At 35.0% G+C, this 15,670-nt stretch overlaps 1 protein-coding gene across 1 annotated transcript in view; it reads right to left on the reverse strand.

Moving 5' to 3' along the window:
- ATRNL1 (attractin-like 1) overlaps positions 1-15,670 on the reverse strand; it is a gene marked incomplete at its 3' end in the record, with an annotated part of 405,371 nt that overhangs the window by 266,344 nt on the left and 123,357 nt on the right. Inside the window, exons 10-12 of the mRNA XM_011967565.1 lie at positions 11,618-11,702; positions 9,898-10,106; positions 8,466-8,584 (exon numbers count right to left, since the gene is read on the reverse strand). Coding sequence (XP_011822955.1) covers positions 8,466-8,584; positions 9,898-10,106; positions 11,618-11,702 — 413 coding nt within the window. The remainder of the gene's footprint in view (positions 1-8,465; positions 8,585-9,897; positions 10,107-11,617; positions 11,703-15,670) is intronic.

Here is a 15,670-nt window from a genome sequence, read left to right on the forward strand (position 1 = left end):
ATGTAGGGACATGGATGCAGCTGGAAACCATCATTCTCTGGACACTATCATAAGGATAGAAAACCAAATACCGCATGTTCTCACTCATAGGTGGGAACTGAACAATAAGAACACATGGACACAGGAAGGGGAACATCACACACCGGGGCCTGTTTTGGGGTAGGCGGGGGAGGGATAGCATTAGGAGATATACCTAATGTAAATGATGAGTTTAATGGATGCAGCACACCAACATGGCACTTGCATACATATGTAACAAATCTGCATGTTGTGCACATGTACCCTAGAACATAAAGTATAACCAAAAAAAGGAAAATTATAGTCATTTATTGATACTAAACAAGTACAAAAAATGAAATTATGTTTCAAGCATACATAGAGCCAAGTTAATCAATGGTAAAAGAAAGCTGTTATTCTGAAACATAGCTGGCATTTCTGGCCTAATGAACCAGACACACATTATGAATAGTAACCACTATTCTACTGATCTTCACTCTAATATACTGAGATGTACATTTTAAATGAAAATATGTGAGAATAAAGCACATTGTTTGACCTATATGAAATAGGATCTCAATGCACATAATCTAGACTGAAATCCCAAAGACCTCTCTGTATCCATTAACATTTGGTTTCACTTAATCACAAGACATTCTGATAAAACTGTCTAAAGGACACATGACATCAAATTCTAAATTTCAAGTGAGTACCATCTGCTCTCTTATGCTACCTCACCCAATGCTTTCCTTGTTAACACATCATCATCAAAAATAAAATATAAAGCAAAATGCCACTTTATAAATACTTGATAGCAATTTACATAATACAATTTTTAAGAATAGCTGTTTTCACTCAGATATGTTGTATTTTCATATGTAAATGTCTGTCATGGATTGAATGTTTGCATCTCCCAAAATTCGTATTTTGAAACCCAATCCCAATGTGATGTTATTAGGAGGTGCAACTTTTGGGAGGTAATTTAATCATAATGGTGGAGTCCTCGTATGTGGGATTAACACCATTATAAAGTGCTGAAGACACAAGAGCTCCCCTTCTACCAGGGGAGGAAGCAGTGAAAAGACATCTTCTGTGAATCAGAAAGTAGGCCATCACCAGATACCAAATCTACTAGCACCAAGATCTTGGACTTCCCAGCCTCCAGAATGGTAAAGTATGGCAAAATGATAGACAAAACATAAAGTTGGATCAGGCAAAATTTATTGATATAGGCTAAGCAGACATTATACATTTAATGTTATAGGTTGGAGAGTCAGAAAGGGCTCTTCCTGTTAGTTAGCTAAAACGTAGACCAAAAGGTGGCCTACAGTGAATGATTTGGAAATGCTGGATCTGCCTTGGTTTAACATAGAAGACATTTAATGGCTTAGGGAGATTGGAATGTTAGAGTGGATTTGTCCTTTAAGATCTGCTCACCCTCCGTGAGAGGATCTAGAAGACACACCTTTCACCAGTATTGAAAGGAATAAACTTGGGAGGGGAGCACTGGCATCCTTGAAGAGCTCCATGACTGCTCTTCTCCATATGCCCTGCCTTGCAGTGGGAAGTGCAGCCACTGAATTGGGAAATATAAATGCAATAGGAATAATTGGATCTAGGTTGGCAGGGGCCAGGTAGCAGCACTCAACTACCAAAGGCAAGGTGGGTGTGGTTACTATGATGAACAGCAGAGTTAAAGCAGCAATTGGAATAGTCTGACTTGCTCACATCTATGGCATTGGTGAGTTGAGCATGAGGTTGTTCCTAGAAGTAAAATATATAGAAATCCTACTAAATTCCTAATAGATTTCTGTAAGCAGAAAAGTTCTAAGTAAAGAAAACTCTAACCTGAATCACAAATACAGAGAGTCAGAGTTCTTCAATTAAGTTCCAAAACTGAGCCAGTTTACAGACCCAAAGGCCTTGAATGAAGGGGATGCTGGGTCCCCTTAAGGAAGGACCTCAACATACTACCAAAAAGGTATATTGTTCATCTTTCTCCTTGTCTTTCTCAAAGGGATTTATGGTGTTTACCAGGGTAACTATGCACTGAGGAAAGGGAAATAATCAGTGTCAGTACTAGATGCTGGTTCTGAACTGACATTAATTCCAGGAGACCCAAAACATCACTGTGGGCCACCCGTCAGAGACTTATGACTGCCAGATGATCAGTGGAGTTCAGGTCCCTCTCACAGTGGGCCCACTGGGTCCGAAACCCATCCTGTGGCTATTTCCCAGTTCCAGAATGCATAATTGGAATAGACATACTCAGCAGCTGAAAGAAAACTCACACTGGTTCCTTGACCTGTGGAGTGAAGACAATTATGGAGGGAAAAGCCAAGAAGAAGCCACTAGAACAGCCTCTATGTAGAAAAATGGTAAGCCAAAAGCAATACTCCATTCCTGGAAGGACTGCAAAGATTAGTGCCACCATAAAGGACTTAAAGGATGCAGGGGTGGTAATTCCCACTATATTCCCATGAAATTTGTCTATTTAGTCTATGTAGAAGACAGATGGATCTTGGAGAGTAACAATGAATTATCATAAGCTTAACCAGGTGGTAATACCAATTGTAATTGCCTTATCAGATGTGGTTTCATTGCTTGGGCAATTAACACATTTCCTGGCAACTGGCAAGTAGCTAAACATCTGACAAATGCTTCTTTCTTGAAACTTGTTAGTAAAAATCACTAGAAGCAGTTTGTTTTCAGCTGGCAATGGTAGCAATACACCTTCACTGCTCTACCTCAGGAGTATACCAACTCTATGCTCCTATGTAATAATTTAGTTCTCAGGCATTTAACTGCCTTTTCACTCCACAAGACATCACACTGATCCGTAATACTGAAAACATCACACAGATTGGACCTAGTGAGTAAGATGTAGCAACTAGTCTAGACTTATTGGCAAGATATTTGTGTTGGGAGGTTGGGAAATAAATTCATCTGAAATTCAGGGACCTTCTAACTCAGTGAAATTTCTAGGGGTCTAGCAGTATGGGGCATGTCAAGATATCCCTTTCAAAGGTGAATGTTAAGTTGTTGCCTCTGGCCCCTCCTATAACCAACAGAAAAAAGAGGGAGAATGTCTAATAGGCCTCTTTGGATTTTGGAGGTAACACATTCCTCATTAGGGTATGTTACTTTGACCCATTTACCAAGTGATCCAAAAAGCTGCTAATTCCAAATAGATCTCAGAATAAGAGAGGGTTCTGCAGGTCCAGACTACTATGCAAGCTCTGCCAGTTGGGCTACATGATCCTGCAGATGCAATGGTGTCTCAAATATCAGTGGCAGACAGGATGCTCTTTGGAGCCTTTGGCAGGCCTCTATAGGAAAATAACAGTGCAGACTCAGGATTTCGTAGCAAAACATCACCATCCTCTGCAGATAACTATTCTCCTTTAACAGAAACAGCTCTTAGTCTGCTACTGGGCATTAATAGAAACTGAATGTTTAACCATGGGCCACCATGGTGATTTCGGCCCATCATGAACTGGGTGTTATCTGACCCACCAACCCATGAGGTTGGGTGTGCACAGTGGCACTCTATCATCAAATAAAAGTGGTATATACATGACCAGGCTCAAGCAGGCCCTGAAGAAGCAACTAAGTTACATGAAAAAGAGGCCCAAATGCCCATAATCCCCACTTCTGCCACAGTGCCTTCTCTCTCCTAGTCTGCACCTATCACTTCATGAAAAGTTCCCTAGATCACTTGACAGAGGAAGAGAAGACTGGTTTCATTTACAGATGGTTCTGCACAATATGCAGCCTCTACCCAAAAACGGACTGCTGAAGCTCTGCTGCCCCTTCCTGGGACCTCCCTGAAGTACAGCAGTGAAAGGAAATCTTCCCAGTGAGCAAAATCAAGCAGTGCACCTCATTGTTCATTCTGTTTGGAAGAAGAAATGGCCAGATGTGCAACTGTGTACGGATTCATGGGCTGTGGCCAATGGTTTGCCTGTATGGTCAGGAACTTGGAAGGAACATGAATGGAAAATTGGTGACAAAAAAATAATTTGTGGAAAAGGGATGTGGACAGATCTCGCTGAATGGCAAATAAGTGAAGATACTTGTATCCAGTGTAAATGTTCACCAAAAGGTGACATCAGCAAAAGAGTATTTTAATAATCACATGAATAAGATGACCAGTTCTATGGATACCTTCTTCCCTAGCCACCTGTGTCATCACCCAACATCAAGGACAAAGTGGCCATGGTGGCAGGGATGGAGATTATGCATGGGCTCAGCAAAATGGACTTCCATCCACCAGGGCCATGACCTTGTGGTCATGGCTATGACCACTGCTGAGTACCCAATATGCCAGTAGCAGAAACCAACACTGAGCTCCTGATATGGCGCCATCCCCCTAGGTAATCAGCCAGCTACCTGGAGGCAGGTTAACAGAGCTTCCATCAGGGAAAGGGAAGCATTTGTTTTTACCGAAACAGACATTTATTCTGGCTACAGATTTGCCTTCCTTGCTCACAATGCTTCTGCCAAAACTCCCATCAGTAAACTTACAGAATTCTTTTTCTACTATCTTGGTATTCCACACAGCATTGCTTCTGACCAAGGAACTCACATCACAGCACATGAAGGACAGCAGTGGGCCTATGCTCACTGGTCTTATCATGTTCCCTACAATCATCAAGTACCTTGTTTCATAAAACAGTGGAATGGGCTTTTGATGATTCAGTTACAGTGCCAGCTAAGTAGTAATACCTTGCAAGGCTGAGAGAAGGGTTCTCCAGAAAGCCATATAAGCTCTGAGTCGGCATCCAGTACATGGTGCTCTTTTTCTCACAGCCAGCATTTATGGGAACAAGAATCAAGGGTTGGAAATGGGAGTGGTACTACTCACTATTGTCCCTAGTAATTCCTTAGCAAAACTTTTCTTCCTGTTCTTGTGACCTTACTCTTTGCTGACCTAGATGTCTTAATTCCAGAGGAAGGAATATTTTTTTCCAGAAAACACAACACTGATTCCATAGAATTGGAAATTAAGACTGCCACTTGGCCACTTTAGGTTCCTTACACCTCTAAATCAACAGGAGCAAGAGTGAGAGTGGAGGTGGAGATGCCACACACTTTTAAACGACCAGATCTCAAGTGAACCCAGAGCGAGAGTTCACTTATCAACAAGCGGATGGCCCAAGCCATTCATGAGGGATCCACTCCTGTGATCCAAACACCTCCCACCAAGCTCCACCTCCAAGACTGGGGATTACATTTCAACATGAATTTGGACAGGGACAAATATCCAAATTATATTACCCTGTGATTGAGATCAGTGGAAAACTACAGCAATCCAATTCAAGCAGGACTACTAATGAAGAATGACCCTTCAAGAATAAAGGTTTGAGTCACCCTAACAGGTAAAAAAACCACAAGCAGGTAAGGTGCTTGCTGAAGGTAAAGGAAATACAGAATGGTTAGGTAAGAATATACATATAATCCAGTCTGTCACTGATATACATTTGGGTTGGTTCCAAGTCTTTGCTATTGTGAATAGTGCCACAATAAACATACGTATGCATGTGTCTTTATAGCAGCATGATTTATAATCCTTTGTGTATATGCCCAGTAATGGGATGGCTGGGTCAAATGGTATTTCTAGTTCTAGATCCTTGAGGAATCGCCGGGGCCTGTCGTGGGGTGGGGGAAGGCGGGAGGGATAGCATTAGGAGATATACCTAACATAAATGACGAGTTAATGGGTGCAGCACACCAACATAGCACATGTATACATATGTAACAAACCTGCACGTTGTGCACATGTACCCTAGAACTTAAAGTATAATTTTAAAAAAGAATATACGTATAAATACTAGCTACAAACACGCAATCGGTTACAGAAATAAGGACTGTAATTGTATTTCCTCCTCATTTTGCTAAGAATACATCTATGTGTGTGTTTGTGTGTGTGTAATATCTTTGTTTTCATTTCCCTGTTATTCCCTCATCATGTAACATAAGATGCTCATATCAGAATTTAAGCACTGTTGATTTTACATCATAGTATTTAAGTTATAGAATATCAAGGAGAGGAGCAAATATCACTCAAGGACTTTACCTCCTTTTCTGGGAAAGAGATTGATGTGTTTTCCAGTTGTACACAGGATACTTGTATCATGTTAGGTAGAATATGACCTAGTTATTATCTTCATTTGAAAATTAAGTATGGTTTATGTAGCTATGTATAGGTGCCAAGTTGACAAAGGGTAGACTTGCAATAGTTAATTTTATGTGTCAACTTTTCCAAGACATGGGGTGGTCACATATTAGGCTAAGCATTATTTCTGGATATGTCTGTGGGGAGTTCTGGATAAGACTAAATTGGTAAGCCAGGTAAAGTAAAATGCTCTGCCTATGGTGGGCATCATCCAATCCACTGAGGGCCTGAAAGAACGAAAAAGTAGAGGGAGGAAGAATTTCCTCTCTCTGCCTTTTCTTGCTCTTGGACTGAGACTTACACCATCTGCACTCCTGGTTCTCAAGCCTCCATACGTGGAGTGGAATTTACATCATCAACTTTCCTGGGTCTTCAGTTTGCAGATGGCAGATCCTGGGACTTTTCAACCTTTATAACCACATGAGTCAATTTCTTATAATAAATCTCATTATGTACATACATATTATATATTTATATATTATATATAAACAAATATATATTTATATATCTACAAACTGTGTATATGTGTATATATATAGACAGATTCTGTTTCTCTGAAGAACTGTAATACAAGTCCCTGATTCCCATGTCTTATTTTATTCAACTCCCACTTCTACTAAAATAACTCCCATTAGATGAATATTAGTGGATATCTTAAAATGTAATTTAAATTTGCAAAACATAACCATATTATATTAATGTTAAAACTCAAATAAAATTGAAGTATATCTTGTTATTAAAACAACTTGTATCACTGGAAAGTACACAACAACAGAATATGTATGAAAACAAAAGGGTTCAATCTAATGAGTCAGTAACTGCAAATTTCCCTCCATTTTAAGTTTTGAATATTAGATTAAAATCATAAAACTTACATATTTTGAATTATTAATTAGTGGAGAAATTTTTTTAATTATACAATCAAATTTTTTACTTAGTTTCAACTCCCTTTTCTTTGCCTTTTAGCTCTGCCTGCTATCTTGAAAAACAAGTAGATACTTTCATTAATAAAAATTCCAAAAAATAAAAAATAATACATTATATTCAGTTGGAAATATGTATCCACACTATTTATTTTTACTCAAGCTATAGGCCCATAAAAGAATCTTTAGGCTGGGTACAGTGCCTCATGCCTGTAATCCCAGCACTTTGGGAGGCTGAGGTGGGCACATCACTTGAGGCCAGGAGTTCAAGACCAGCCTGGCCAACATGGTGAAACCCCGTCTCTAGTAAAATATAAATTAGCCAGGCATGGTGGTGCTTCCCTATAATCCCAGCTACTCAGGAGGCTGAAGCATAAGAATCACTTGAACCCAGGAGGTGGAGGTTGCAGTGAGCCAAGATCATGCCACTGCATTCCAGCCTGGGTGATGGAGCAAGACTCTGTCTCAAAGAAAAAAAAAACAATCTTTAATCCTACTAAATACTACTTTTTTAAATTTTTCCTTTCAATTTGTTGATATCTTCTACAAAACATAGAATGTTTAGATGCGACCACTTAAAATCTTAATTTTTGCTGCTCTTAATCCATTTTCATCTGCCATAAATATTTTATAAGTTTTTTTTTAAATTCTGCAATATATAGAACAGCTCTCCCACAACAAATAAACAAATAATTATAGGGCTTAAAATGTCAATAGTGCTAAAACTCTATTTTAGATGTAAAAGGCCTTTAAAAAATCTTATAAAAATTATAGAATGTTTAGCAGCATCCCTTGCTTCTACCTATTAGATGACAATAGCAGCTCCACATTTGTGACAACCAAAATGTCTCTGTGAAATGTCCCCTGTGAGACAAAATTGCCTCAACTTGAGAACCACTAATGTATAGACAGTTAAAAGAGAAACTACTACTACCAACAGCTCAGGCTAAACTTACACACAAAGTGTGAAAACAAAGCACTAGACCACACGACCACTAATGCATGTCTGACAGGAATCCACTGGGAATTATTTCAATACCTACCTATATAATCTTATTTTCATTAGGACAGAAGATAATATTTACAGTTATAGTCTTTTTTAATATCAGTTTTTAAAAAATGTTCCCAGTCTCATCCACGAAAAGAAGTAAAGTTGATGGATCCAAAATGGAATCTAGACTGACAAATTTGAACAACAAACCAGTCTAACTTTACAATTTACTAAGAAGTGAATGATTCCCTATATACTTTCTAAATGTCTTAATGTGTAAAGTGCGTTTTTTCTACAGTGCTATTAAATGGTAAGCTAATGATCATAAAGCAGCAGTGTGTTATAACTACAGCACCATTTACCCATAAATACTGACCATACTACAGTTGCTATTTGCCGAAATGCATTTCTTGTCATCACACCATTGGCACCCATTTGTATTGGCAGTACAGCTGGCACAATCTGCATATCTGTAACATCTGTCATCAGAAGCAGCTATAATACAAATGGGAAACAATACATCAGCACAAAAAAGAAAATCTTACTCTTCTTAATTTACAATATCTATTTAAGAAGCATTAAGAATCACTAAGACATTTTTTAAACAAAGAAATGACCTTCAGTTTCAAAGTAAGTTTTCTAAAGATTAAGACAACATTCGTAGTTCAATTGTGTTTACAGGATTTTTGAGACCTTTTACCCCCATTTTAATTATTCAATACACAAGGATCCTACAGTCACTTTAAATTCACACATTTGGGCCAGGCGCGGTAGCTCATGTCTGCAATCCCAGAACTTTGAAAAGCCAAGGCAGGCGGATCACTTGAGGTGAGGAGTTGAAGACAAGCCTGGCCAGCATCACGAGACCCATCTCCACTAAAAATACAAAAATTAGCCAGGCGTGGTGGCACATGCCTGTAATTCCAGCTACTCGGAAAGCTGAGGCAGCAGAATTGCTTAAACCCAGGAGATGGAGTTTGATCACACCACTGCACTCCAGCTTGGTTGACAGAGTGAGACTCTGTCTCAAAAAATAAAATAAAATAAATAAATTCACATATTTTAGAGAAGGTCAAAGGATTTACAGACATTTTACAGAACAAAGGGTATTACTATACACACAAAAGAAAACATCATAACAAATACAGTTTATCATCCTTTTTAAAGATATCAAAAGACATCTGAATTAATACACATTAGTAAAACTTAAAAATACATTTATTAATTATAGCCTCAAAAATGTTTAACTCCTCCCATCATTTAAAACACCAAACAATATTTATCCAAATAGTTAATTAGCTAACTGATGAATAATTGACTGGTAACTTTTCATAAGTCTCATTTATTTATTCACCATTCTATAAGAAATATAATACCAGAACATTAGTCATGAAATGCTAGAAAATTTTTTTACTTTATGGTGTGGTTTAGCAATAATTCAGGAAAAAAAAAATACCACATGAAAAATAAATTATTTCATTTTATTTCTTTAAATCTAACAGTATATCTTAGAAATGATGTATTGGAAAGTATTTTAAAATTATATTAGAAAATTCATATATATGACCATGTCATATATGAAATATTGATATACACTATATATACAGATTTCAAAAATAAAACTAAAAATAGCTAATAAAGATATTAAATTATTAATCACTAGATTCAAACATTAGAATTCCTAATTAGGGTATTACAAATTTTTCATTTCTGTAGCTACTAAAGTAATTCTTATAAGCAGAAGACATTTCTACTTCTGGAGAAGAGAAATTTTGCTGCCAGAGAGAGGAAAAGAAAAAGAAATTTACCTGTTTTAGGAGGGCACTTTGCTCTAACAATATTATTAGTATTCCCAGATTCCCAAGATTCACAGTGATTTTTATTCCAAACACATTTTATCCCTGGACCAGCATTTTTACAAAGTTCTTCATCTCTGAAAGCCTTGCAATTTGGAGGCTTGTATACAAGGATATCATTAAGGAGTACACTAGAAAATCCCCCAAATATATACATGGACCTATTAAAAACAAAACAAGAATCTTAAAGAAACACTGTTAAACGTCTCTATCTAATGTTATTTATAAAAATAAGCGTATATTTAAATATACATTTTATACTATTTTAAGTACTTCTTTAAGATCCTATTTCTAGCATACAATATGATATAAAAACACCAGAGGAAGTACTATATAATTTCTTGAAGACTTTCCAGACAAAATATGAAATATTCTATAAATCTTAATATATTAAGAAAACACTAAGTCTTCAAAACGTGTTTTATTGTTAATACAAGAAAGGAAAAAAAAACAAGGATTATATACAACATCCGTTTGTCAGAAAAATAAGTGTTGGTTTTAATAAGGTAGTAAACAATATTTTTTTAAAAAGATAATAGCTGTACATAGACAAGACACACTTTAGAACTGCTATTTAGAATTATAAATTTTCAATATAGACATAGAATTCTGAAACTAGACACAGAGTTCTTCTTATGGTGTTTCATTCTTTTAAAATAAGAAAACTAAGAGAAAAATAATCAAAAAGATTTTTAAAATTTCAGTCTGGAAAGAGATGCCTAGACAATACTAAATTCTAACCAGTGCCAAAAAAGGTTGAGATGCCCTTAAAATAGCATATTTTTCATGTCAAAAATATTATTAACATAATAAATTGAATCAGTTAAAAAAGGCTTCCAAAATGTATTTTATAATTTAAAAAGGTAAAACAAAAATCAACCAGAGAACCCGAGAGGTTTTATGTTTCACAGTTTTCATTTATTACTGTTTGGACAGCCAATTGATATCAGTTACACAGTTTCATTGTGGTCAAGTCATTTTGTGGCAATAGTGGAGAATTTTTACATATTTAGGATAAGGTAGTAATAAAAATGAGCTTATAAAAAGGTCATTCTGATTTACAAATGTTAAGCTACTAAATGAGCTAGCAGATTGTTACCTGTCACTGGATTCCAAATTACCGAAATTTTGAGACAGAAATACAAAAATTATATTAACTTAAATGGGGAAGGCAATGTAATGACCATCGAGTCCAATTTCTCAATGAATATAAGGATTGTAAGGTCCAGAGAGGTTAAGAGACTTGTCAAAAATCACCCATTTCGTAAATGACAGAACTAAAATGAGAACCTAATTTTCTCACTTTCCTTGTTCTCCTTGATAGAAATATGGGGCTAGCCTCTCTATCATTTCAGTTCCGTCTTTTTAAAAGAAGAGTCATTCCTTATCTGATCTCTGGAAAAAGAAAAGAAGGCAGGATAACATAGAAGGGTATCTGATGTTTTATCTCAGCACCTTTCTTTTACCTACTCCCATGTCCCTTAAATATATTAAACAAGAAAGGAAAAAAGATATGATTAACAAATCAAAATGTATTCTATGGTAGAGCAGAGATGCATAAAATCCAATACCACTAAGTACCAATGATAATTTTCAAAAAGAATACCAGAATATGAGGATAGTATGACTGATATCGGTGACCCTCTAAAAATTGGAAATGTGCTTCTTTTACCCATTAATGACTACTGCAGAGTGTCCAAATCTGTTGACGTCTCTATGAAGATTTGGTTTTGGTAGTATTTTCCATTCATCACAAGCTAGAAAAAAGAGAACAGAAAACCAAAAAATGAAATAAAATAATAAACTAAGACAAATAACATAAAAACATCATTGGCCAAATTAAAGATATACTATGCACAAGCAGGAAGCCAAAAAAAAAATTCTCACTAATTTTCCATGACCTTCAATTTAGCATAATTACTCAACTAGCACTATTCCTTAAATAAAAATAACTCTTGCCAAGAATTCCCATAAATAATTTTAAGCATATGAGAATAAGAAAATGAAAGGAATGAACGTAGAGGTATTTTATATTGGAAGATAATTTCGAAGACATATCTTTATTAAATATACCAGGTAAAACTTATGAATGTCAGTATAGAGAATGCCTATTTGAAAGTTTAATACTGAATCAAATATTACATGTATGCATACAAAAGTAAATGGCATATATAATGTCCGCTGAAAGAATACCTAAAAATATAATCATCAGGATAAAACATTTAAATCACTTTAATGATTTGATATTTCAAAAGAAAAGCTTTTTTATGTAGAAGGGAATTATTTTAACTGCAAAATTTCTAGATAAAAAATGAAAATCATAAATTATGAACTATATAAAAACTATGGAAAGTGGTTAAGAAAAATGTGTATTTCAATATAAACTCAAAATTGACATATATACTAACATAAATTTGAGATTTAAAATAATTCATCATTCAATGACTAGTAACATTGTCAATACAGTGTTTTAGATTTCACCTTCTTAGAAATGTCATATCTATAAAGACATGCCTTAGTATTTCATAAAAGCATATAGATATAACAAGATATTTTAAAACAAATTAATTTTGTTTAGGTAAAAGCCTTTATGGAACAAGAAAATAATCTTAAGTATAGTTAGTTGTAAAAGTTAAAGTAATGAATTACTTGTTTTCTTATTTAAGTAATTATATCTATAACAATAATAAAATAAATTTGGTTTCAACTCAATATTTTATTAATGAATATCAAAAAGTTATAAAAACCAAAACTGTAAGTTTAGAAAATGATGTTGAAAGACTGAGAACAATAAAATACATGTTGATTTGTATATGCTAAAGTATACTCCAGGAAACACAAATCTCCACCGAAAAAGTGTATTCATTTAGTTTGTATAATCTGTCTTTTAAGTCCACAAGGTATATCTGCCTATTAAATACTCTCTAAACAGAGAGCGTAAAGGTACAACACCTAACCTAACTTTATGTAACAGTGTTTTCCCAATGTGTTGTCCAAAGGAGCACTTTTCACATAATGCCTATTAAGATCCTCAAGCGTCAATGCTCTGAAGATCACATTTTAGAAAATATTATTATAGAGGCCTATGATAAAGAATAACAGACTGCCAATTTTACATGTTAGAGTTTATTTAAGAAATGTACATTATATGTGTGTGGTACTGTTAGGTTGGTGCAAAAGAAATTATATAAAGTATAAATTGTATACTTGTATATATAAAGTATATATAAAAGTTTCAAAGTGTTTTCATCTGCATATCTTAAAATGCTCTTTATAAGAATCCAGTGAAATTGATTAAGCAGGTATTACCCTATGTTAGAAATGAAGAATCAGACCTATGGGAAGGTAAATAACTTGTATGAGGTCCATTTGATTAATGGATCATATAGTAATTCTGTGTGTAATTTTTTAAGAAACTGTCGTTCTGTTTTCCATAGTAGCTGGATCATTTTACGTTTTTACCAGTAATGCAAAAGGAACAAATATGTCTCCATGTCCTCATCAACCCTTGCTATTTTCTGTTTTTTGTATCATAGCCATCTTAATGAGTATGAATAAGTATACCACTGTGGTTTTGACTCGCATTCCCTAACGATTAGTGATGTTGAGCATCTTTCCATGTGCTTATTGGACATTTGTATATCTTTGGAGAAATGTCAATTACACAGCTCATTTAAATTTATAGATATTAAGTGGTACTGTGCAACCATTGTAACCATGTTAGATTTTTCCATGTTATGACTATATGAAATATTCACCCATTAAACTGTAAATGATTAGCCTTTTTTAAGATTTTTTTCCTATTACAGCTCATGTTGGTATATTCACTGTTATATGTATCTTGTGCATATTTTGAAGGTTTCTCCAGATTTCCAAGAGGTATAAGAAAAGACACAACTTCGATTTTACTAGATTTTCCCAGTTTGCTCCCCAAAGTAGTTGTGTTGACCCACATTAGCAGTGTACAACAGTTCCTCTTATTTTATGTTCTCTACAACATGTAGCTCTATTAGACTATAAACTTTTACCAATCTGATAAATGGCTTGATTTTGCATTTTTCCAGTTACTGGTGAGTCAACTTATTTTCACATGTATAGGTTATTTGTTTTAGTCTTCTATGAAATCACTGCTCAAGACTTGCACATTTTTCTATTTGCTTTTTGTCTTTTTCGTATTAATTTAAAGAATTCTTGATTAAATACTCTGGATACTAATCCTTTGCTGGCTATATGTATTACCATTTATTCTTCCATGCTACAGCATCTTTTTTTCACTTAGTTTATGAAATCTTGTTTTACAGAAAGTTGGTCTTACTTTTAGGTTACCTTATGATCTGTGCTTGTTTATTCAGTAAACTGAGATTTTAAAAATAATCTCTAACTTTCCAGTAAAAGTTTTCAGTTGGCTTTTACTATTTTGGTCTTCAATCTTTTTAGAACTTATTTTTGTATATCTGGTAAGCATCAAACTTAATTTTTCCCATATATATTTTCCAGATGGAAAATTTCCAATATATGTCCATGCACTAATTTTCCCAATTTTTGAACATTTATCCTTGACCCACTAACTTGTGCATCATTTAATTTCTGTACTGTTATGGTTTGCTTTTATTATTTTTAAATATATACATATGTGAAGCTCAAACGTCCAATATTTCTACAAGGCTTATCAAAAAAAAAAAAATCCACTGCCCCCTATCTTCCCAAAGCATATTCCAGATTCACAGAGGTAAGCACTTTTAATTCTAAATAAACAGCTAGAAAGAGTTTGTTTTTGTTTTTTTGTATTTTCATCTGTCCTAAACAGCATGCCTCATTCCCAGTTTCAGATATGTCTGACTTCCTTCTTCATAGAAGCTCTTACATAGACTTACACACACATACTTTCTCTCCCTCCATTCTTTATACCTTTATATTATAATTTTTTAGAGCAATATTCAGTTTCTTATTTGTTTTTTGGAGATGGGGTCTTGCTATATTGCCTAGGCTGGTCTAAATTAATTCCTGGTCTCAAGCAATCCTCCTGCCTCAGCCTCCAGAGTTTCTGAATTACAGGTGCACACCACCGCACTTAGCTAAAGTTCAGTTTTTACTATTTCTAATAGTATATATCTGTGATATTATTTACAGATAAGCCAGGTAGGATAATACATATTTATTCTTAAATAACTTCAAACTATACTACACGCTACCTGACTTCAAACTATACTACAAGGCTACAGTAACCAAAACAGCATGGTACTGGTACCAAAACAGAGATATAGACCAATGGAAAAGAAAAGAGGCCTCAGAAATAACACAACACGTCTATAACCATCTGATCTTTGACAAACCTGACAAAAACAAGAAATGAGGAAAGGATTCCCTATTTAATAAATGGTGGAGGCAAAACTAGTTAGCCATATGTAAAAAGCTGAAACTGTATTCCTTCCTTACACCTTATACAAAAATTGATTCAAGATGGATTAAAGACTTAAATGTTAGACCTAAAACCATAAAAACCCTAGAAGAAAACCTAGGCAATACCGTTCAGGACATAGGCATGGGCAAGGACTTCATGACTAAAACACCAAAGCAATGGCAACAAAAGCCAAAATAGACAAATGGGATCTAATTAAACTAAAGAGCTTCTGCACAGCAAAAGAAACTACCATCAGAGTGAACAGGCAACCTACAGAATGGGAGAAAATTTTTGCAATCTACCCATCTGACAAAGGACTAATAT

The sequence above is a fragment of the Mandrillus leucophaeus genome, unplaced genomic scaffold, assembly GCF_000951045.1.
Source record: "Mandrillus leucophaeus isolate KB7577 unplaced genomic scaffold, Mleu.le_1.0 Scaffold80, whole genome shotgun sequence".
Taxonomy (NCBI): Eukaryota; Metazoa; Chordata; class Mammalia; order Primates; family Cercopithecidae; genus Mandrillus; species Mandrillus leucophaeus.